General features: G+C 36.8%; 1 protein-coding gene across 2 annotated transcripts in view; it reads left to right on the forward strand.

Moving 5' to 3' along the window:
* The window catches only part of TECPR2 (tectonin beta-propeller repeat containing 2), a 45,287-nt gene that overhangs the window by 1,097 nt on the left and 20,313 nt on the right, over nucleotides 1-23,877 (forward strand). Inside the window, exons 2-16 of one of the 2 annotated variants that reach the window (XM_072864093.1) lie at nucleotides 3,734-4,019; nucleotides 4,133-4,261; nucleotides 4,676-4,807; nucleotides 5,814-5,971; nucleotides 7,097-7,409; nucleotides 8,204-8,336; nucleotides 9,703-10,173; nucleotides 10,810-11,804; nucleotides 13,272-13,455; nucleotides 15,425-15,598; nucleotides 17,846-18,026; nucleotides 19,516-19,657; nucleotides 21,009-21,249; nucleotides 22,040-22,129; nucleotides 22,996-23,229. In XM_072864093.1, the coding sequence (XP_072720194.1) occupies nucleotides 3,786-4,019; nucleotides 4,133-4,261; nucleotides 4,676-4,807; nucleotides 5,814-5,971; nucleotides 7,097-7,409; nucleotides 8,204-8,336; nucleotides 9,703-10,173; nucleotides 10,810-11,804; nucleotides 13,272-13,455; nucleotides 15,425-15,598; nucleotides 17,846-18,026; nucleotides 19,516-19,657; nucleotides 21,009-21,249; nucleotides 22,040-22,129; nucleotides 22,996-23,229 (3,811 nt within the window). In that variant the 5' untranslated portion in view covers nucleotides 3,734-3,785. The remainder of the gene's footprint in view (nucleotides 1-3,733; nucleotides 4,020-4,132; nucleotides 4,262-4,675; nucleotides 4,808-5,813; nucleotides 5,972-7,096; nucleotides 7,410-8,203; nucleotides 8,337-9,702; nucleotides 10,174-10,809; nucleotides 11,805-13,271; nucleotides 13,456-15,424; nucleotides 15,599-17,845; nucleotides 18,027-19,515; nucleotides 19,658-21,008; nucleotides 21,250-22,039; nucleotides 22,130-22,995; nucleotides 23,230-23,877) is intronic. The other variant, XM_072864094.1, reaches the window with a different exon arrangement.

A 23,877-nucleotide genomic window follows, 5' to 3' on the forward strand; every position in this document is an offset into this window, starting at 1 on the left:
ATCTAGCTGAGATCAGAGACCCTTGTGTTTAGCTGTGGTCAGACATATGAGTTTGTCTATACTCTGAAGAGCTTACATTTAAGTTTTTATGCCAAAGAATTAAAAAAACCATAGCTCTTGTCCTTCTTGTACAGACAGGACACTTGGGCTCAGAGAAATGCAGTGACAGCTTTAGTCTCCTGCAGTCAATCTGTGCCATACCCTGGCACTGAACCTTTAGTCTCTGCCTATCTGTTTAACCATGGGATTATCTCTCGCTTTAGTTGCCTCTGTTAGGCAACATTGAGCCTTATTCCTGTTTCTGAGACCAAAGAAAATTTTAAAAAGTTTGCTTTTCAAAACATGGCCTTGAATGCAATATTTAAAAACGTGTTGTGAACTCTGTGAGCTAAGAAGGAAGGACTCTCTTTGGTGATTGTTTCTGATGTGCAACATAAGGTATTTTTCTCTACTTTACCTATGCTGCGGGATAGCTGCTTAGCACAAGCTGATTTGCCCTGTACAGCTGTTCTGTACTTCAGAGTAACTGTGGCTGACAGTGTGAACATGCATGTCCAATTCCAAAATCTGTCTGAGAAAACAGATTGTATCCACTGTTCACCTTTGATTAATGAAGAAGGAAAAACGCATAACATATAATCCCAAAGCTGTTAATAAAGAGAAAGAGACTACATGTGATATGCAACTGTGATTAGGGAGATGTTGAAGAATTTATGCTCAAAAGCAGAGGATTGTGGTGTTTGTGCAGTTTTTGAATATATAGGCCACACTGCAATTCTCTAGTCCTTCATACATTTGTTTTGTGTAGATAAGATTACTTAATTAGCAGTATTTTTAGTAAAGTGATGATTTGAGCTTTCAGTTATATGTTTTCATACAAGCAGTACAAGTATTTTGTTAGTCTGTAAACCACTCAAGATGAAACTAATTTGTGTATGATGGCAAGAAATTATAGTTTATTACATTTTTTGATTGTACAGGGTGAATGGGTTATGGAGAACAAAACTTAATTTCATTTTTTACAACTTTTCCATCAGAGAAGATTGCAATAAGATTGTGTATAAACTTTATGAAGAGTGAGAACTCTAACCTGACAGCAGTTTTTTTTAAATTTAACTTAGTATATGACAAGAAATAATTCCTCCCAGTGTTTTCTTTGGGGGGGAAAAACCCTATCAGACTCTTTTTTTCTCTTTTTAAGTTAAGTATAAGCTTACAAAACATGCATTAGGTTGCAGATAGGGTTGTTGTAGAGGAAAGACTAATAGTCTTTTTCTGGATAATAGAAATTTTCATAATTCCATCATTTGGAATGAACTATTATGTTTCTAACAGTTTAGTTGAGCTGGAAGGATAAGTGATGGAAACTAAGAGAGAGAATGAATTTTGAGGACTTGCAAGGTCCTTTGGCAACTGGGGAGTGTGAGCTGGTTCCAGCTATGAGAGCAGCTTGGTATGACGACAGATGTGAATTGTAGGAGTGACAAAGGGGACTTAAAAAAACAAAATATGTGAAATTCATGAGTCAGTAGCTGGGCAGTGGTAGAAGCTGAGATTAGACAGAAGAAGATTTGTACATGTGAGACTCAGGACAAAGAATGGACTTTATTTTATTAGAAAAAAGAAAGAAAGAGGAAAAAAAAGACCAGCAGCTGGTAAAATTACTAAACTGGTAAAGCAGCATGTTTAGAACAGCAAACAAGAGACTTTAGCAGTGGGTTCTCTTTTATTTAGTTGACTGTAGATAGAAGGTAGTAAATGCTGAAGGAAAGGGCAGGAGACCTAAAATACAGGATAGGAAATAGATGGTGTGTGAAAATATTGGAAAAGAGTGGTGATGCACTGAGGTTATCTGTTAACTTAGTAAACAAATCTGAAAGGAATTCTTCATTCAAAAATAGTTTGGACACATTAATCAGCTAATCCTTGTGATATTTTATGAAATGGGTGTCATGACAGGTAGTAAACACTGGAGGAGAGTGGAATTAATTTCTGAGCTCTAGAAAGCAGTAAAATTTATCATAATTAAGAACATTTAATAACTGCTGCTAGCTTATTACTGGCAGTTTTTGTAACACAGATAAAATATGGGTCCAGTAACCAATCTTTATTCCTGCGGTCCTGTCTAACATGGGCTTGAATGGGTAATGTCATGCAAGTAATCCCTTTGGATTTAGTGGAATTGTATGTTGACAGCCAGTGTTGCGGGGCCCAAAGCCAGCATGCTGAATCCTCTTGCACAATAACTGAAATAGTTTGAAAATTGAGACATCAGAGCTTTTCACAGTAATGGAGATATTAAACTAGAGCAGCTATATTTTTTTCTAATTTAGTTGATATACACCATAAGCAATGTGTGAAGCTGCCAAACAAATACCATTTTCCATCCTTGGAGAGATAAAAACTAGGCACAATAGGACATATCACACAAATTGCAGTAGGAATAATTTACAGAATAATTTTGAGCATTTAGAAGTGTTTCTAACTTCAACTGGCATATTTCTCTTGTTTTTCATTTCTCTAAGGAAGTTATGATTCTGCTGAAGCTTAAGAAAATCTTCAATGTTACGGGCTTAAATAACCGAGAAAACTTTTGTCTTTACAGAAATCCAAAATTCTTGTCTTGGATTTGCAAGTATTTTTGGCAGCTTCTAAACCATTCTGTTAATTGGACTTGCTCGTGGCAAAATAAAATTCAAGAAGTGAAGGCTTGTTTCCTTTTCTGTGTTCCAAAGTTATCCATGAGGAGAATAGCTACTGCTGCAAAATGTTCTTGTCAAGGCTGTCACCCCACGATGAGAAAAATTACTGGGTTTACTTAGATTTTGTAAATATTTTTACGTACATCATGGTCATACCAACTTTTTCTGAAGATCCCAGTACATTATTACTATGATGAGCTCTGGCTACATTTTTTTCTTGAAGGCAAACAGAATCTTTGTTTCCATTATTCTTGGAAAGATACCAGAATTGTCCCCTAAGTATATTTACAGTGTTGCTCATCAGCATGAAATTATTTGCTTAACCATAAAGGGAAACATGAGCATATGGTACTTTTTTCTGTTTGCTCCTTATCTTTCTAAATTCAGTTGCTACATGGATATTTTCCCGTGTCTGTCAAACTGGGATTTCTTTCATTTTTGCATTCCCCTTTCTTCCTACACTATTCTTATTTTTTGGTTGTTATTTGATTATATAGCAGATGTAGCTCTAACTGAATTGTTTCTCAACCATGTTTTTCTTGGGGTGCAGGACATTAATGAGTTGAGCATAAATACTAGTTTGACACTTTGATCTTGCAGCACTAACACAGTACTGGGACTCTTGGCACTGGGAGGACTGAGGGTAGAGTTTGCAGATAGATGAAGAAATACACTGCATGGATTGTTCAGTGTCAGAGCCCTTATGTTTCTTTCACTAGCCAGATGAGAAGAAATACTGCATTTGAACTCAACTTTGACGAGTTCACAGCTGCAAGAAAAAGTGGTTATCCCATATTTAATGGTTACCATACATCCTTAGATATTGGCTGAACCTAAGAAATAAGCTTATTCTTAAGAAAAAGGTTATTCTAAGAATAACTTACATTCACTAGAAGAGTTTAACTTGGTTTTTCTTTATGCAAAACAAAATCTGAAAATTTCTGCATTCCTACTTGCTAAATGGTGTCTTTCTGTTAACTATTTACTCTTTTCAAGAAGTTAATGACATGTCTTTTGCTTTTGTCTTTCAGATTTCCTTATGTGGTCCAGTAAGATGTGTTTATTTCAGCCTTAAAATTGCTGATGCCAATGCTTGCTATGGCATCTGTGGCTTCACCGGTTATATTTAAGGAGTTTTGTCCCTTATATTATCTTCTCAATGCCATTCCTACAAAGATCCAAAAAGGCTTTCGTTCTATTGTGGTATACCTCACAGCACTTGATACCAATGGAGACTACATTGCTGTGGGGAGCAGCATTGGAATGCTTTATCTCTACTGCAGACATTTAAACCAGATGAAAAAATATAATTTTGAGGTAAATACTGACTTTTACTCTTGTCTCTTCTAATGAAGCTGAGTTGCTCTGAATTGAGCTGCTGTTTGTCTCTCATTAACTTTGTGAGTTTTATGTATGGTTTGTTTCAACAGGGGAAGTGTGAATCTATTACTTTTGTAAAGCTGTTGAGTTGTTTCGATGATCTGGTTGCTGTTGGTACAGCCTCGGGTCGGGTTGCAGTTTTTCAGCTTGTGTCTTCGTTACCTGGAAGAAACAAACAGGTAAATCTTTGTATTTGGCTAAACTTCTGTGAGGTTTAGTATGGTGAATCCTAGTAGAATGTTGCTGTGATTCTTTATAATAGTGAAAACCAGAGAATTTTACCTGGTGAAATATCTATGAATATGTTTTAGGCTTCATATGTTAAGCTTATAAAAGCAATAATCTTAAACATGCTTTTCATTACAAAATATATATTTAATCAAAAATTCTTTTGAGAAATTCTTAATTTGTAATAAGTGGCTGAGCTATTTGGTGGTGGGGTTTTTGATTGTTTAGGTTTTTTGTGCTAAATAAAAATTAAAATGACCTGCGCTTTTGTACTTGATCTCCAGTTTATCAGAGTCACTGAATAGGCTTTGTGTCTCTATTTTCTCTTCCCCTCATTCTTGTATTGCTTTGGTATTGTTTCACAGCTTCGGAGATTTGACGTTGCTGGTATCCATAAAAGTAGCATTACAGCTTTAGCTTGGAGTCCCAATGGAATGAAATTATTCTCTGGAGATGACAAAGGGAAGATTGTCTACTCTGCCCTAGACCTAGACCAAGTGAGCATTTATTATAAAGACCTTAATTCCCATTTACAATTTTTGGAAAGAATGCTTGTGTGTTTAAGTGTTTAGCACTGTAACACTAAATAATAAATATTAGTGTTAAATATTTAAATATAAGTTAGTTAATTGCTTAGTATCATGTATTTAGTTGGACTCCTTTATTGGTATGCGTACATTTGGCCAAGTGTGCACACACTCAGCAAGACAACCATTGTATATCCTTCACAACTGCCTTACCTTTTTTAAAAAAAGTATAAAAAGACCAGCGGTGATCCTGATCCTTCTCATTTTATCATGTTTCTGTCTGAAATAACTATCATATCTTCCTTCAGCTTTCAGCCAGTACTTTCTCTTTTGTTTGGAAAGGGTACTTTTGAATGATGTGACATTGCTGATTCACTATATTGGTGAAGTACTTTTTTCAGAATTGTTCAACATCTCAGTCTAGAGTGTAGAATGAAAGTAATATTTGGGTTCTACTGGGTGACTAGCATGTTACCAGTAAATAGAATTTTTCTAATGTCTTGCTAATTAATACAGACCTGGGACTTCAACAAAATGAGTACTAACTTGAATTTCTATACGAGAGAAAAGTTTAAATGACAGCCATCCTGATTTACCTATGACTGTCCATCATTTGATGTGACAGAAAGGTTTAACATCTCCAAATGTAACAATTGTCTCAGCATTGTATGACCTGGCAGTGGAGAAGGAAGAAAATGTGTCCTAGAGTTTCTGTTGATTTCAAGTGAAATGCATTAGCTAATATTCCACGAGAAATTGAATTTCATAGTGTGCCACTGTGGTACACACAATCTAACTCCTCTCTTGTCTGCATAAAGGAACTTCACATTCATGAAGTGAACTTTGTGTGACAGTAGTTCAAAAGCTTTTGTTTATTTGTTCTCTTTCTTGTGTTTATTAATTTCTTTGAAGTGTTAGTTATTACCTTATATTTTTAGAAAGGTTGACTCTTGTTAATTGCATGTGTCTTTAAAAGGGTATTTGCAACTCCAGCCTTGTATTGGAAGAGCCATCTTCAATTGTCCAGTTGGATTACAACCAGAAAGTGCTGCTTGTCTCTACTTTACAACGGACTCTACTTTTTTACACAGAAGAGAAATCTGTCAAGCAAGTTGGAACACAGCCCAGAAAAAAGTAACCCTCATAAAATCTTGATGCAGGCACATCTATTAATTCTAGCTTTTCAGAGTGGATTACAGAAAGAGTGATCTAACCAGTGAAATTAATACAACACAAGAGTCCACTCATAAAAAGTTAGTTACAGTAGCTATGTGTGCTCAAACATGAAATGACAATTCTACCTACTTAGAAAGTACGTGGTTGAAAATATGTTACAATCATATTTTCAGGGCACTATTATGCAAAAATATTTAAGATGTTTTTTCATTGTTTAAACTGAAATCACTGCCAAACTTCCTCTGCAGTCCCCCTTGGTTTACTGAGACTTAGTGTGAGCAAGCATTGTAATCAGGTCCATCTAATGGGTGATGTAATATCTTATACAAAAAGCAACTCAGCATCCCAGTTTTTCTTGTACACTGAAGTGAAACTGTATAGCAAGAACTTAAAGTTGACTTGAAGGCTAGGAACTTCTTGTATGACCTTCTAGTATCTTCTATTGTGTAATCTCTCTTGGATATGAAGGAAGAGAGAACCTTGTCTTAGAAGACCGTGACTGACTATATCTGGAAGTAGAGGAAATTGACTCTTGAAAGAAGGTTTATAATGTATCTTTCAGGGATATGAATAGTAAGAGGAGTACCAAGGACCATCTTATGTATGAGGGGTTTTCGTGGGTGATTGTAATGGTGTTTTTATGCATGAGAGATTAAGATTTTAACAGTTGAGGTCTGTTTCTTGCTTCTTGCAAGCAGAGGCTGTCAGTTTCTTAGCATTAGCTCGTAGTGCGTTGCTTGTTTTTTATTAATTCTGGGAGAAGGGTGACTGCATAGTAGGATATTTCTGAGATGGACAGAGAGTACCGTTAAGGCTTGGAAGCTTATTAGGAGTCATTTAACTTGCCTAATAGGTGTAGTGCCTGACATCCAAAGCTGAAGGAAGACTGTTGTTATTTGTAAGCACTGTTCTTGTCTTACTATAATTAAATTTGTACTTCAGACATTTGACTGAATACTTCAGTCAAAGAACAAAACTTTTATTTTTGATAATTTGTACTTGTAAATTTGTGCCATTAGTTTTTAAAATTGTTTCTAAGTTGAGTATACAGCTTTTAAAATAAATTATTCTTTTGCATTTTAGCACTGGCAAATTTGGAGCATGTTTTATACCTGGCCTGTGTAAACAGAGTGACCTGACGCTATTTGCTGCCAGACCTGGGCTTCGTCTCTGGAAGTCTGATGTTCATGGAACTGTTCAGGCCACATTCATATTGAAAGATGTATTTGCTGGAGGAATAAAAACTTTTGAACTGTATCCTCGTTTGGAACCACCTGACAGAGGAAGTTACAGCTTCCCAGAGAAACACCTTGGGCTTGTTTCGTGCTTTTTCCGAGAAGGATGGGTGCTGACCTGGAATGAATACAGCATCTACTTACTAGACACTGTGAACCAGGTAGATAAATCTTGTGGGTGCATGTTTTGTTTCTTACTTGTTTTTGCTCATGCTGTGCCGTGAGACTCTCCTTGGGTTATCCATTACACTTCTATGATTTAAATTCGTATTTAAACCTAACGAAGACTTTATTCTCTCCCTCTTCAAGTTGTCATTGCAATGATATACTCACAAACTAGCTCCCTATATTATAGATAAAAATTAAATATATTTAAAGCTTTCAGTCCAGGTGGTAACATCATAATCAATTCTGATACTTAGCAAAGCATATATAAATCTAAAATCTGGTAACTCATGCAAAAAGAAGTTTTAGGCCTATAAAATGTGCCTGGAACTATTTATTCTTTCCCTTCTACTACTGTTGGTGTCTGCAAAAAAACAAGTATTACATTTTATTTGGTATAGAGTGAACAGTTAGCTATTTTGTCATCTTAAAAGGGTGTATGAAAGTGAATACAAGCTAACATCTTTTTGTCTAAATGGTATTAAACATTTGTACTGTGGCTCTTTTCTGCCACCAGATTGTATATTAAGTTGTTGTTATATTGTTGCTGCTAGTTTGGACAGAGAAAATGAATAGATCTATGGAATTAAAATTAGCATAAAAATGAGCTACGTCATGGTTAAAGGGTGCTTTCCTGTTTCTTGTTTCTTTTTTCTTTCTTTTTGGTAAGATAAAATCTTTATTCTGTAACTGTATATGTTGATTAAATGCTAGTGAACACTTTTGTTAAGAGCAGCATCTTATCCAGTGTGTTAATCTGATGCTAATTATTTCTTTCTACTCTTTATAGGCTTTGATTGGTGGCTTGGAAGGATATGGTGACATTGTGGCTGTGTCCTGTACCAACAATGAGATTTTTCTCTTAAAGGGAGATAGAGACATAATAAGAATTTCAAGTAGACCTGAAGGACTGTCATCAATAGGTTTGTATAGATTAGCAAACTACAGTATGTACCTCATGGAACATGGTGCCTATCATACTTTTTTAATATAAAAAAACCAGCCAAACAAACAAAACCCCAAAAAACAAAACAACTGAAAACAAACCAAACCCCACACAAAAACCTTCAGGTTATTGCAAAAACCTAGCAGGTTCTGTAGAGTTACTTACCTGTTTCTACAGATTATATTTAGAGATCTGATTTATCTGCTCATCTGAGCTTCTGTTTTGGCTGCAGTGAGAATGGGGGCATTAAGAAATTAATTATGGTTCCCTTTTTTTGTGAGTGGATCAGTATTATTCTAGCCAGGCATCTCTAATCTGTGCGTTTGAGACCTTATTCTAAACTGTGATGCTGAAGCCATCTGGATTGCTCATCATGGTTATCTCTGCACTGATCAATCTCAATTGTCTGGGTTGGAGATACCTGAACATGTTGATTCTGTGCCACCTGTCACCACCCACGTTCCAGAGGAAATCTCAGCCTTGCCAGCAATGAAAAAGAAAGAACTCGCAAAAAATCCAAGGAATGCTCACTGAAGTTCCAAAGAGAATTTGAGAGTTTATTTTGTTTATTGCCATGTGAGTTCAGCATCTATGTTACTAGAACTCTCTAAGAGGTATTAATACTTCCTTAATGATGGTACTGGCTGATTTCTCAATCATAAAGATTGTAAACACCATTATCCACCATATTACACTCACAGAAGGACTACTTACGCGTTTAAAATACTCCATCTTAGCTTTGTATTAGCATATTTACTAGCATTTTGCTATGGAGTCTCACTGAATGCTAGAGAACTTAACTTTCTTATCATAGCATATTAGCAATAGCTTTAGTCATTTAAGCAGTTCTTTACTGACAAACTTCTAGGGGGTGTTCATTATTTTGATCTTCCAAGTATACTTTGAAAGGAGCCTTCTTGAAGTATATTTTCTTCGAATTATCACAGTGGTTTATCTGGTAAATTTTCCTTGATTTTTTTCAAGATACTGAATGTTTGAATGAAGAAGTTGAAGATACAGAATGGCACTTCAGTGTGTGATACAGTTGGGTCGTCCAAGCTAAAGACCTGTACCATTCTTCGTACATAAACATAAATTCAGAATTCTCCTAATAGAAGTTTGATACAGGCTTTGGGGGATTGATTTTACTAAAATGATTTCATATAGATTTACTTGCATGAAGTTTACATTGTGCGTGTGCATATCTATATTTGAAGTGTTGCAAACTTAGATAGAATATTTTTCCATTCCATAAAGCTTCTTTTCTTTCAATACTCTCCAAGAACTATGCTCCTACTCATTTGACACACTAGTATTTATACTTTTATTTTTCTTTTGGTCAGTTTCAGATGTGAATTCAAAATTGCTGAATCCTTTAACAGATACAAGTCCTAAAATGCTGACCCCATTATCGGTAATTGCATCTGTATCATCTAGCCCTTCAGTGGAAACAAATAAAAAAATGGTTACTTCCCCTTCAGTTATTGGTGATAAAAATGACTCTTATTCTTTAGTGAAAGATGATCTGGAAACTCCAATGCTCTCAGAGAAAAGTTTTGATAGAATGGGAGACTTGAGCAATGAAACAAGAAAAAGGGGCTGCTCCGTAGCAAGTGAATCAAGAAGCAGGAGCAGTTCAGTAAATTCTGTGGACAGTGGCTCTAGCTTTATGATATGTGCAGACCAACTTTCAGAAGCTCAGAGAGAAGGTCAACTTTCTTCACAACGGTTCAGCACAATCAGCTCTGAAGATTTTGATCAAGAACTCATTGTAAAGCCAATTAAAGTGAAAAAGAAAAAAAAGAAGAAACAAGGTAGGTCTAGCAGAACTTTCCTTGCCACTGCTCGTTATTAGAACATGTCACTTTTGATGTTTCACATGAGAGTGTGTTTGACATGCTTTGTTTATATTATATTGCCATGCTCTTGAGATACTTGACTGGTTGTGGTGGGCCATTTAAGATGAAAGCCTGTTTTGAAAGTGATAATTTGATTAAGTCTTTTTAGATCTGTTTGTTTTATTCTTTTAACTTTGTTTTGCTTTATGTAAACATGCTTAAGGTTCTAATGTATGGCTTAATGGTAGCATACAGTGGACTCTGCTTCCAGTTTTATGTTGGAATTGCGTAGTATCTATTCATCCTATTTAGAATATTTGACAGTGTCTTTCCTAGCCATGCTTTTTAGTTTGTTAAAATAGTGTGAGTACTTGATTATTCTAATTGCATACTATATTGGTATTACAACTTTAAAATGTTTTGCTATTAAGACTTTTTTGGCTTTATATGTATTGTTTAGTCTTCCAGGTGAAAACAATCAGTATGTAAAAATTTAGATTTAACTCTGTTCTTCCTCCAGTGATAAAAATATTTTAATTTCTTACTTTGCATCAAAATGTAATAGATTTTATTAATATTATTCCCCCCCGCCGTTTTGTTTTGTGAGAACAGAAAGTGGGACCAGGAAAAACCACAGCTCTCTGGAAGGTACACCAATTTACGAGCGTCAGCTTTCTGGCGATAGTCCACATTCATTGAATGCAGACTCCTTTTCCATGACTTCCAGCCTAATGAGTGGCAGCATTGATCACTTGAGTACTGGATCTCCAGATCAGGAAAGCATGTTCAGCGTGGAGTCCCATACGATCTTGCAAGAAGATAATGGTTCAGAAGCTTTCAGTGTCCTACAGTCTCCTGAGTCTGCAACTGTACTAATTAATGAAGAAAATGGAGATATGGTTGATTTACAGAAACTTCCAAACAGCGACAGTGGCATGGGTACTTCAACTGTTATAGATACTTTGACATCTGTCTCTCCTCTAATCCTCACAGAAGACTTGACAAGCAGTGTTGATGGTGAATATAATGATAGTGTAGTTTCTGCAAGCAATGAACGCTGTCTTGGAAAGCTGAGCCAAGAGGAGGAGCAGGATTCTCCTACGTTGTGTAAAATAGATGAAAATTTAGATAAAATGAAGCTGCAGGATACTGAAAAATCTTTTGAAGAGCCAGACCTTACAGACCAAATGTTTTTGGAATGTGACAGTGTACTTGGTGTTCAGACATCACTGACACCAAAGGAAAGTGATGAGACTGGTAGGGAAGACCAGCAGCAGCTCTCTCTCATACACAGCGCTCTGTCAGATCCTTCTGTGCTCCACTTTGACATTTCCAATTATGTTTATTCAGATAACACTTCAATTTCTGCGTGGAATTTTGAAAGTGCAATCAAAGCTAAATCTAGTACTAGCACTGCTGAATGGGTAGCAGACACTCATGAAAGTCAGACTGAGAAATCTGCCTCAAGTGATGAAGAGGATATTTATGGACATGGATTACCATATTCATCCTCAGAGACTAGCATGCCTGAAGTTGGTGCTGGGCCTGGTTCCCAGGATGTGGCCAAGATAAGCCTAGATGAAATGGTGCTGTTAAAATCTGATCAGGTATATGTTTTCAATTTAGTTAAAATACTTAACTGCAGCATTTCAAAAGAAACATTCATGTAATGACTATCCTTTACTTCTTTAGGAAAGCAATTTTTTTCTTTCTTGATTCAAGTAAAGTAGTAAAGCGTAAAGCCAAACATCAATATGTGTTGTAACTCTTATGAAATGTGATGTATCGAACTTCAGAATGGTTGGTCTGTGCTTACAATGTGAAGAAGCTGCACTGGCTATATTATTCCCAGCTCAACAAAAATGTTGTCATAAACCCATCTATTAAAGAGTGGACAGTAAAACCAAGTCATGCTCAAGGGTTGCTCCTTGTTTGGGTCTCCAGTTGCCCAAATTCTGCATGATGCTGTTCCTAACTTCAGCTGACTCACGGGGAATTAATGCTGATTATCTCACATGGCTGGCCTCTGGTTAAGGATCGTTTTACCTGTAAATACTTAGAATAAGGATTAGTCTTTCTTTGTGTCCTAGGCAGCAGTTAGTACTATTTAAAATGTTGACATTTTTCCTTTCTCTGTTATCCTTCTTTCCTTCATTGTTATTTTGTGGGTAAGCATTTCCAGAAATAGTAATTCTCAAATAGACCATAGAAAAGAAGTACTAAAAGTAATTGTAAAATCTGCAAAATTGCCAAAATCACTGGGATTTTTAGCAGAAGTCTTAAGAAGGAAATACAGTTCTTCTAGGTTGAGGGTTTTGAGTTGTTTTAAATCTATAACAGTGTTGTGTTCAGATCAACCAAATATTTGTTGATAAAGGTTGAGTTATAAGTTGATGGTGTCCTGCTTAATAACAACTGCAGCCCAAAGTGTAGAAGACTTTTAGTTTCAGGTTATGATATTCTTACACTCTGGAATGTTTAGTAAAGCTCCACAGATGCTTACATTAGAGGTCATGTATGCAGTGCTTGGGTTCACCTCATGCAAGCTATCAAAATTTAAGATGGCAGTCTGTAAACCAAATTTCTGCAATACATGGCTCCTGTACCATACAGAGAATACTGGAGTTGGATATTTAGCTGTCGCTGCACTCCAGCTATCTTGTTCCCTTTGCTCATCACTTCATAGACAATAAATCATTTCCTGGACTATAGACAGACTGTACATTTTTATGTATTCCTTTTTGCATCTGCCATTTCCTTTAAGTATGTGTTCTTTAATTAATAAGAGAAGATTTTCCACTTTTTGGAGGTAGATGACAATGCGGAGGGTTTGTTTTCTTTTTTGTGCTAAAACTTTTGTTCTAGCAGTCTTACTTTGCGGTACATACTATCTTAGAGAACACAGACAGATGTAGTTTTATTTTACACAAGACAAATTTATTCATTGATTAAGGTACTTAAGAACCTTAAGTTTAGCTTTTTAAATCAAAATATGGGAGCTGCTGTGCTTATATAGCCATTTTCTTGTGCAGTTTGAAGATGCCTGACACTGTTCTGACTCTACAGTTTTTTAGTTTGCAGAGAGCTGGATGGGATACTCTGGCCCTGGTTATGGCATCCTGAGCCTCGTTGTGTCAGAAAAGTATATTTGGTGCCTGGACTACAGGGGCAGCCTGTACTGCAGTGCTCTTCCCGCAGCGGGGCTGCGGTGGCAGAGGTTTGAAGACGGCGTCCAGCAGGTAGCAGTTTCCCCCTCAGGTTGGTTGGCTTCTGCTTCCCTGTAACCTCGTACATATAAAGCTTGCATAGACTTGTGCATTTTCTTTTCTTTTTTTTTTTTTTTAATAACAGCTATTATTTAATTAGCTTGTCATTTTTCTGAGATTGCAAATACAGTTCAGTGCATATGTAATTTCCATGTAGGCAATTTATTGGCATTTTTTTTGTTACTGTTAATACAGTACTTCCAGAAACTTGGTTGTTCGGGACTTGTTTCATGTAAAAGTAGCATGTTTGTTTTTTTTTTTTAAAGTCATATTGGGTGATATGACTGCATCTTCACTACCTCTGCATACCATGTTGTAGTTTAAGTGGCTGTCTTTCTAACAGGTTCACATTGCTTTTTGGGAAGTTTTCAACATGCGACTGCCTGATTAAAGTGAACTTCAGAAGTAGCAGTTCAGTGGTAGGCGGAGATGAATGAAGAGGTCCTTGTCTATACAAAACCTTGGGTTTTGATACAGAGCTGCTTATGATTCCCAAGTTTAAAATTCTTTTTGTTGTAAATGTAGATTTGGTTTTGTGTATGGTTTGTTTCTTGATTTTTATTTTTTTATATATACTACAGAAAAAAAAAACCCTTCTAGTTTTTGCATATGCGTTCTGGATGGTTAGGAATGAGGTTTATGTTGGATTAAAATTAAATGGGTTTTGGTTATAAACTTGCATCACTTTTGGCTTTCGAGATTGTTCCAGGACTGGTGTGACAATACAAGTTTCTTAGATATTTTCTTTACTTAATCTCCTGCCTCACCACTGCTTTTCTTCCCCTGTCATCTCTAAAACCACATGTCAATCTTCCCTTCTGTCTGTAGGGGAGTATTTGCTATCTGTTTTAAGAAGAAAGATGTTCTATTTGATCTGTAGGTGAGCTTTGTTATCGACAAAAAAATTTAAGAGTAGCTGTATTAAGTGAGATCATAGGATCATCCAGCTCAGTGTCTTGTCCCTAACAGTGGTCAAAAGCAGCTGCCTGCAGAAAAGTAAAAGGAGTGGGCTAGCACGTATGACGTTTGCCCTTGGTAGTTTCCAACTGCAACTGTTGGTGGCTCAGAGATTTCCTGGGCAAAAGGTTGTTTCTCTGCATTTATTATCCCTCAATTCCAGGAACTCACCCAGTTTTTCACTGAATCCATACAAATTTCTAGCATCCGCAGTTTCCTGTGGATGTATTAACACAAGAGCATGTTAACCACAAACATCAAAATGGAATGAAATGCTACTTTGTGGAATTATTCAAAGGAAGTTAATATGACAATGTACTGCTCTGGTATGAACCAGCATGGATGCCAATCAGCAGTTAAGTTTGGAATTCCGTTTGGATTTCTTTTTCTGAGCTATCCTTGCTAATTTGCATGAGGGAAAAAGTTCTCAAGGTGGATTTGTACAGTTGCATTTCTGAGTTTTGTCTGCTTGTGACGTACTACATAACGAGCAGGTAATAGCACTGCGGTGTGGGACAGCACACCATTCAGGTGTTTGTCACTCGTGACTGGTCCGCAAAAGCTACGATTTACTACTAGTATTTGTAAAAGGTGAAAGTACTACAATTAACCCCTTTTCCTTTATGTACTGAGGATGTACCAAACTAGTACAGAAGCAAGCCATGAACTTCAGTCTCTTAATAGGAGGTTTATTTGGCCCTGACATGGAACCTGTTTTTGTTATTTTTCAGTGTATAACTAAGGAGAAGTGACTTGCATTTGAACATTTAAAAATTGGACATACTCTAATGGTAAATGCATTTCAGCAGTTCCTAGGGAAGTTGGCCACTGTTCTGGTCTTGCTTTTTAAAATAAAATTAAAGCATTTAAATATTGCATTTTTGTTTAATGCTACTGGTTTGCCTTTCCCGTCACATTGGTTTAGGTGTAGGTAGGACAAGTCAGCAGTCTCTGCTACAGTAATTGCTAAGTGATACTGTGTTCTCTCTTAACTCCTCATACAGGGGCTCTTCTCTGGAAGATTGAACAGAAGACTAACAAAGCATTTGCTTGTGGAAAAGTAACTATAAAAGGAAAACGCCACTGGTATGAGGCTTTACCCCAGGCTGTATTTGTAGCATTAAGTGATGACACCGCCTGGATTATCAGAACAAATGGAGATCTGTATCTGCAAACAGGTACCTGAATTAATTGCAGGCTCTTTGAATTTTTGCGGGCTAAGATTATTAGAGTTCAACGCTATGGAATGATCACAATTTGTTTTAAACTTTTCTCCACAGCCAGGACATAGGCAAACCTTTTTATCTTGAGAAATAGTTGGAAACAGGTATGAGATTCTGTGTAATTAGGAGACTGGAAAAGCCAGTTCATGGCCACTTATTTTTTTTGTGCCAAGTGGAGTACATACAGTATAGAGAATTTATGACATGGGAAGGCTATGGGATGGATGCAGATAAATGGAAAAGGATTGTAGAAAATTTTGAAATAATATCCTTGCCTTGAAAATGGTATAGTGCACTGAAACAACTGAGCCTTAAGTGGGTTTTCTTTTCTTGCTTTAAGGATTTTAACAAAGTTTTAAGAAGGACTTTGAAAGGCGATGAGGTAGCGTGTGGCTTTTCAGAAGAAATTCAGGTATGGGGGGCAGAGTAGGGGAAAGTAGAAGCTGTGAATTTTGAAAAGCACAGATCTGTTGGAGGTAAGAGTTACCACTTGGTAATGAAAGGAAGGTATTCTGAGACAGAAGATCATAAAGTGCTTGCGAAGTATAGACAAGTGGTACGTATTTTATGTGATAGAGAAAGCAAAGCCAGTGGAGGAATGGAACGGGCTGTGGAGCAGCTGTCTTTACAGCTGCCTTCTTGCTGGATGTCAATGAGGCAAGAATCAGAAAAAGGGGTAGTGCAGTGGCAACTCTGAAGTCATGGCCTTAGTTTTATCTGCTTCAGTGAATAGAAGAGGATGCATTTGGAAGGTGTTATGCAAACAATATTCAGGCTAAGTACAAGGAGCTAGGATGAAGGATGGAGCTCTAAGTTTTAAAGTTAAGGGAGAAGAGTATCAAGGACTCTTGGGCACGCAGGCTTTGCACAGAGAGCTGAGTTGGTAAGGAAAAATTACAAGTAACATGATGAAGGAATTACTGGAGAAGTAAGGGGAGGAGTGGGTAAGGGGGAAACAGTAAGACACAGTAAAGCAGGACAACGTTTCAGAGTGGCTATCAAAGTTCTTATTTATCTTCCATTTAATTCTGGTACTCTCCTAATTTATTTTGTAGATTTAATTGCTGTAGCACAATATAGAAATTCTTCATGATTAAGAGAACTGTTTAAATACACAGCATTGTTTCAAAGATACTCTACCCTTAAATTATTTTCTTTTAATTAAGTGTAGTAGTTATGGAGAAATCAAGTGGCCTGCCCAAGGTCACATGCATATTGCCATCAAGCATGGATGGTGGTGATAGAGTGAACTTCTGATGTCAATCACACAGAGCTCTGTGGAGGTTTGAATCAATATTTTTCTTCTCTGTGAGAGATTGGTTTGATTACATCAGCTTACATTCTGCTGTTCTTAGGCTTCTAAATTAGTCTTTGATGCCAAAAATAAATTCTCGGTATATCTGTCTTGTTAATGTGAGGCAACCAGTAATAGTTGTTTCTCCAGGATCTTTTCATTCCCTCCACTGTCCTGTCTAACTTCTATAACAAAAGTGTGTGCTCAGAGGTTTGGAAATGAGCATTCTTCTCATTATTTTAGAATACCATACAGATGAATGTGTTCATACTTGCTTTGGCAGCATGAGAAGATTAAGCAAAGCTGTGTGTCTTGAGGTGTTTCACATGCAGCCATGCAAATCAAGCTTCAGAGTAATTGTGAAGAAAACGCGTTCCTCTACATTATATGTATAAATGTGTGCAAACTACCCGTAAATCCACCAGAACCTCTCTCCTTCTTTCAGTACTACACACTGTGGCATGCTCTTTTGTAATTGCTCTGCTGCCACTATTCAGATCAGGTTGCCTCTCTCCCTAGCATGTTTTGGGCAAAAGTTCTTCCATTACTGCCTTTTTCTTTGATGCTTCTGCCAAGTGTAAAACAGGTTTTATAACTGGAGATTCCTGATATTGACACTAGAGGGAGAAAAGGAACAGAAATGACAGGACAAGGACTTGTGCGCTCTGCAGGATGTTGAAGGATATACAGTGTTTTATTTCTTAAAATATAAAGTCAGCTATATTGGACAAAATGATTAATAGTTTATAGAAAAAACAGTCAATCAAGAAAATAGTGATCAAATGAAAGGTGTTAGCATGTCAGGGATATTCCCCTCCTCATTTTCTTTTGTTGGGTAGCTTTGTCTCTTCTCTTTTAGTTGCAAAAAACCAAAGTTTGTAAAGCAATCCTTCTTTTTTGATTTCTAGGCCTGAGTGTGGATCGTCCTTGTGCCCGAGCAGTAAAAGTTGACTGCCCTTACCCGCTGTCGCAGGTTACATCCAGAAATAATGTCGTGTGGGCAATGAGTGAGCAGCGGGCCCTGCTATACCGGGAGGGAGTACGCAGCTTTTGTCCTGAAGGAGAACAATGGAAGAGTGATATTGTCAGGTAATGACGCTGTGGTGGGACAGCATCATAACCAGAATGACACAAATAATTGTTTTCAGTGCTGGAGCTCCTTGATGTTTGAAAAAGTGTTACCTGAACTCATGTGTATACACATATATATGTGTGTGTGTGTGTGCATGTATATACATATATGTCCTTTAGTCTTTGTCCAGACATATTCAGAGTAACTGGTGTTTTTCTGTCTGATGAATGACTGCCATGTATTGAAAGAAATTGCCATAAACAGAAGTGGTAACACAGTTAAAGCGAGTTTAAGAAAGTGAGAACAGTTTTAAGAAGATCTTTATAATGTCTGCCAATGTGACTTTTTTGATTAAATACGGTTTCTTTAATTTGTGCCATAATGGCTTTAATGAGCTCTCCAGATATTTGGGTGAATTTTTTCTGAGATTAAATCTCAGCATTTTCTTGGTCGTCCATACAGCTCGGTCATACTTTTCCACTTCTCAGTCACAGATTTTTATAAATATTCTGGGCAATTGGTATTTAGCTTTGTAGTTGATCCTATGCTCACGGTAGGTAGTTTGTGATAAAGTTAAAAGCACTGAGTGTTTACTGCTGGCTTTGAGAATCTAGAATATAGTCTCTTTTGTGACATCAGCCTGAAGCAACTATAGGAAGAAATTCCCGTTCTTGTTGTCATATGATTTTATCTTCTACTGACTAACCTATTGTGAAGCTTTAACTTGTGTTACCTCCCAAGCTGGTATTTGGCTCTTGAAAAGTCTAAGGAAATATTCAGTGTCTTGTTCAAATCTGAAATTTGCATGTACTTTAATTAGTTTATTTAATGAAAATGTCTGCTTGACCTACGCCTTAGGGTACACTTCATGTTCTTGGGCTTTGTATTAAAGTTGCAGAAAGGAATCCCTATTTGTTCTTAAATTGTTGAGAAAGTTTCTTTGAAAGAAATAGCATTGTTGGCTATCTTTTGAATATCTGATATGATCACCTGATCCTGTTGACTTTCTGAGCTTGAAAATTGTTTACTTATACAGGAAACTTATAGTCCTAAACTCAACATTTATCTTCGCCATATAGTTAGGTTGAGTTTTCTATTTATGGTCCCTGAACTGCTAGTACTGTTCTCAGAATAGGCCAAGGAAGTTGGAGGAGACACATTTATGAAGCTGCTTTACAAAAAACTTGAAGAACTCAGCTCTTTATTTCTTATTTATTGAACAAATTAGTTTTTGTTTAGTTTTATTGTTATGTATCCAAGTTTCAAATCTCGAGTGATCTTTGAAGGACTTATTTTTTGTTGTTGAATGTTTTTTACTTATGCAAACTAATAAAATTTAAATTACTGAATGACTGTGAAAATTTGAAATCAAATGTGTTTTTGAGCTTGGCCACACTGAGTTTGATCATTTTGAACTGCTGTTAGCATTGTAACAGCTTCCTTAAAATACCGTAAGCATAAATTTGAAGTAAGGTTTTTAATTTTTTTACTTGTTTGCATTTCCAGTGAAATGCAAGCTTTGGAACCAGTGTGCATAACCCTTGGAGATCAGCAGACATTATGGGCTTTGGATATCCATGGAAACCTGTGGTTCAGAACTGGTATAGTTTCAAAGAAACCACAAGGAGATGATAACCATTGGTGGCAAGTAGGCATTTTTTACTTTTGCTTTCAGTTTAGTTTTTTACCTTGGGTTTATTATTTGCATTGTTTTCTCATGAGATTCTAAGATAAAATTCAATGAATTGTTTGATATATTGTAGCACTCTTTATTCAATATATTAAAACCGCAGTGCGGCTATGGCTGAAATCCCTTTTCATGTCTGCTATAAAAAAGGGGAAAAAACCTATCCCATGGTCATCCAGAGCAGCATCACAGCAGTTTTCAAGAACACAAGAAATGCTCTACCAGGTCATATCAATGGTGTGTGTAGCTTGGTATCTTAATAGTGACAATAGGACATGCTGTTTAGGCAGAGTGTTCCAGTCTGGCTGCTGAATGTAGTCTCTTCTCTTGTCTTCCAGTACCCATCCTTTTCCTTAGCTGGATTAAATAAATAATAAGTAACCTTGCAAAAATGCTTTTATTATGCATTTTTCCATTCAGTTGAGGTTTCTTTGAACCATGTGGGACTGATTGCTTCAGTCACAGATCACATGGGTAAAAACAAAGTTACTGGCAAGTACTCCCTGGTATTGATATAGAATTCCCAACCCTTTGTTTTCCCCAGCTTTTCTTATTTTCCCCAGAGACAGGTGTGGGGGAGAAAGGGGTACAAAACCAGTTATACAGAAAATTTCTTTGTCTACATGTCTACCTAAGTTGAAAGAATTTCAGTTTATGTGCATATATAATCTCTTCTTGCATATGGGCATTATGAATAGCTTGGCTTTGGGGTTATTGGCAAACTGCTTTTCTTTTTGTGCTCTTAAGCATTTCCTTCCTTTCTGGGAGTATCCCAGAGTGTTGCTAACCTAGTAGTCCATGACAGAACTAGGGCAATTGCTTATTTAGACCTCCTCCTGCCTTATGAATTAAAATGCCCATTAGATTGTTGTAAAGGAGTATTACATAAAAGTTTTTGCAATGTGATTTAAATTGCTACACTATGCAAGTTTGTCTTCCTTTGGGAAACTGAAAATTCACCTCTTAGTTTGCAGAGTTCAATATGCTTTTAGGGGGAGAGAAGAGTCATCCCAAAGAAAAGGGCTTTCTTAAAATGCAGAATTCAAAGCGGACTGTTGGGTAGGAGGGAGTTGTAAACTGGTGTTTAATATTGGTTCTTGTTTATTATCAAGACTCTTACTGATTCAAAACATACCATTTTTATTTTTCCCTTCCTACTCTTGGAAGGTTGCTAGACTCTTGGTAGATTTCCTGTACATAAAGCACACACACACAAAAAAAAGCTCCTGATGAAAGATTCTGCAGTTCACCCAAAAGCTTAACTAATTATCAAGAATGCTTTTTTCGTTTTGGTTTTTTTTTTTCCCCCCAGGTAAGCATCACTGATTATGTAGTGTTTGACCAGTGCAGCTTGTTCCAGACGATAATCCAGGCAACTCATACAGTGGCAACAGCAGCTCAGGCACCTGTGGAGAAGGTGGCTGATAAACTTCGAATGGCATTTTGGTCACAGCAGCTTCAGTGTCAACCCAGCCTCCTTGGAGTTAATGGCAGCGGAGTCTGGATCTCTTCAGGCAAAAATGAGTTCCATGTGGCAAAGGGAAACTTAATAGGTTGGTGTGCTTTTACATCTAGTATTTTTAAGTTAAGAAAAATAAATAGGAGAAAGTAACTAACTACAGTTCTGTCACCACAAAAATTATCCATGGTGAGTCAGGGCAGCTTTAACAAACAATTCCATGTTTAAAAATTAAATAAAACAATTCCTTAGCATTTGGTCTTAAATACTTTCCTATTTAAAGAGAAATATTTTTAATGGAAAATTAATTGTCTGCAAGTGAACTATGCACAAGTTACTCCTTTTAGTACCTACACTTGTCTCTTCTCTGGGGTGAGAAGACAATCTTAAGCTATTGTACCTGTTACATCTAGCACAACTGAGTCTTGTTCATGATTGGTGTGACCTATGCAAAACAGTAATGTTATGGTTTTACAGTAATAATAGAGGAATTGCTTTATTTTTCTTGCTATATATCTCAAAATAGAATTTTGATTTAGTACATTTCTTTGATCAGGTAAACACTAAGAATAGACCTAGAACATTGTCTGTTTAACCTCATTTAACCTGGTCTGTTGAAGACCATTAATCTTCTCCCTTCTCCTCCCTTTTCTGCATTCCCAGTTTTCTCTGTGTGTGTACATATGTGTATGTATGTGTCAGGAGGAGGTTTTCTCCCCCTCTCCCCCAACAGTTTCTTGAAAGATTTATATAGAAAATCTGTCTACATGATATTTAATAATTGATTGCAATGGAATTTCTTTCAAATGGTAACATTTTAAATAATAACAAATTTTAATAGAAAATTAAGTTTCATACTATACCACCCTGTTCTTTCTTTCAAGGCACTTACTGGAAAAATATTGTCCCTCGTGGTACTGCTTCTGCCACAAAATGGATTTTTGTGTTGGCTTCCACAGCTTCATCTAAAGAAGGTTAGTGAATCAACAGTGCAGGCATATAATATCTGACTTTTAAATAGAGTGGAATTGATGGTGTAAGTAATTAAATATCCTGAATTACTTCAGATTTTGGGTGCCTTTTCTGTATGCAGGGATCTAACATATTTGAAGTAAGGTGGAAATCTGTCTGTAAAACTACTGGAGATATTTTAAAAAAAAAAAAAAAAAGGCATACCATTCACTCTGCCACATTTGGTGTGGAGTGGCATCCAACAGAGAAACGGGTAGTCCTTTAGGAGCGGCAACTTCTTAAATTGCCGCAGCATGAATTGCCAGAATTTGTAATATGAAATCTTGGAGCATGCTTTGCTAGAGTGCCTATACTAACCAAGTACTTCTCCTGTCAGTGCAGTTATTGCAGCAAAATTGCACATTTTATCAGTAAAAGTGCGCCCATGCTAAGGAATTCAACTGCTAGTTACCATAGTTAGCAATTGAATTAACTAAATACACTGGCCTTATTGGCAAAAATGTGTGATTTAAAGCTGAAAAAGAATGCTGGTTTTCAAAGGCAATTATCAAGGATAAAGAAGAGCAAAAGAATAAAGGGAAGTGATAGTGCACTGTTATGTATGTCTTCTCTCTATTAGGTTCTTCAAATGAGATGTTTCTTCAAATGAGATCACTTACTACTTACTTGATTTGAGAAAGGGAGTATTTAGGTGCCTAAATAAGGGCTTAGGATGCGTATTTGTACTTCAAAATCTTACCCTACGAACATAGCCAAGAAGCTTTAGTTTTGTCTTGAAATGTGCTGATCATTTTTCCAGAAGTAGATGCGTACGCTTTCTCAGAGCGGATTAGGAATGATTTTAATAACAGAAATGTCCTTTCTGTAGGAAGCTTTCTGTGGCTGTGCCAAAACAACAAGGATCTGTTTTGTGTCAGTGATCAGAACCCTCAGTTTCGTCCTTCTACGGTGCAGCTGCCACCGGAGGCTGAAATGGTGCACTACTCTGCCTGCCAGGACGCCATTTGGGGTTTGGATAGTCTTGGGCGGATATTTATCAGAACACTGTCATCCAGCTGTCCAACAGGGATGCATTGGACAAAACTGGATCTTTCTCAACTAGGTATGACATTTTTATTGAGTAGACTATTTCTTAACTCTCTTAGCAGACAGTCAATATTTTCCTTCAGGAGTATCTTTTGGTTTACTGATACGGAGTATTACATTTACTGGATTCAATAGTACCTTACAATAATGGGCCTCACAGCAGAGGACTGTAAAACATCAGGAACAACTATGGCTTTCAAACAATGTTTCATTTAGCCTTTGCTGGAGATGGCATGTTTACTGTTTGCAAGGTACTTTATATGTGTACATGCTTCTTACAGTTTATTAGTCTAAGACAACTCGGCCTGCCACAGTGCTGTGCAGGTGTACCAGTAGCTTTAACTAGTCTAGTTCTTGTACTACACTGTAACCATAATCGTGTGATCCTGGGCAGTTCCATACACAAGGCCTGGAATTTTGTGGTTAAACGCGTTCTTAACAGAGTGGTCAAAGCTTATTAGGATCCTGTCAAGGAAAAATTATGCTCCAAGAGTTGCATCATCCAAGTGATGCAGCTGATAACGCCCTTATGTTCAGGCTTATACTGATCTACTGCTCAGCATAATGTTAAGAATGTGCTGCTGGTTAACTGCTTTTTTTATTTGGTTAGGCATAAGACCAAGGTTGTGGACTATGTTTTGATCATTAAAATATCCTCCCGGTT

Source organism: Ciconia boyciana, chromosome 6, assembly GCF_034638445.1.
Source record: "Ciconia boyciana chromosome 6, ASM3463844v1, whole genome shotgun sequence".
Classification (NCBI taxonomy): domain Eukaryota; kingdom Metazoa; phylum Chordata; class Aves; order Ciconiiformes; family Ciconiidae; genus Ciconia; species Ciconia boyciana.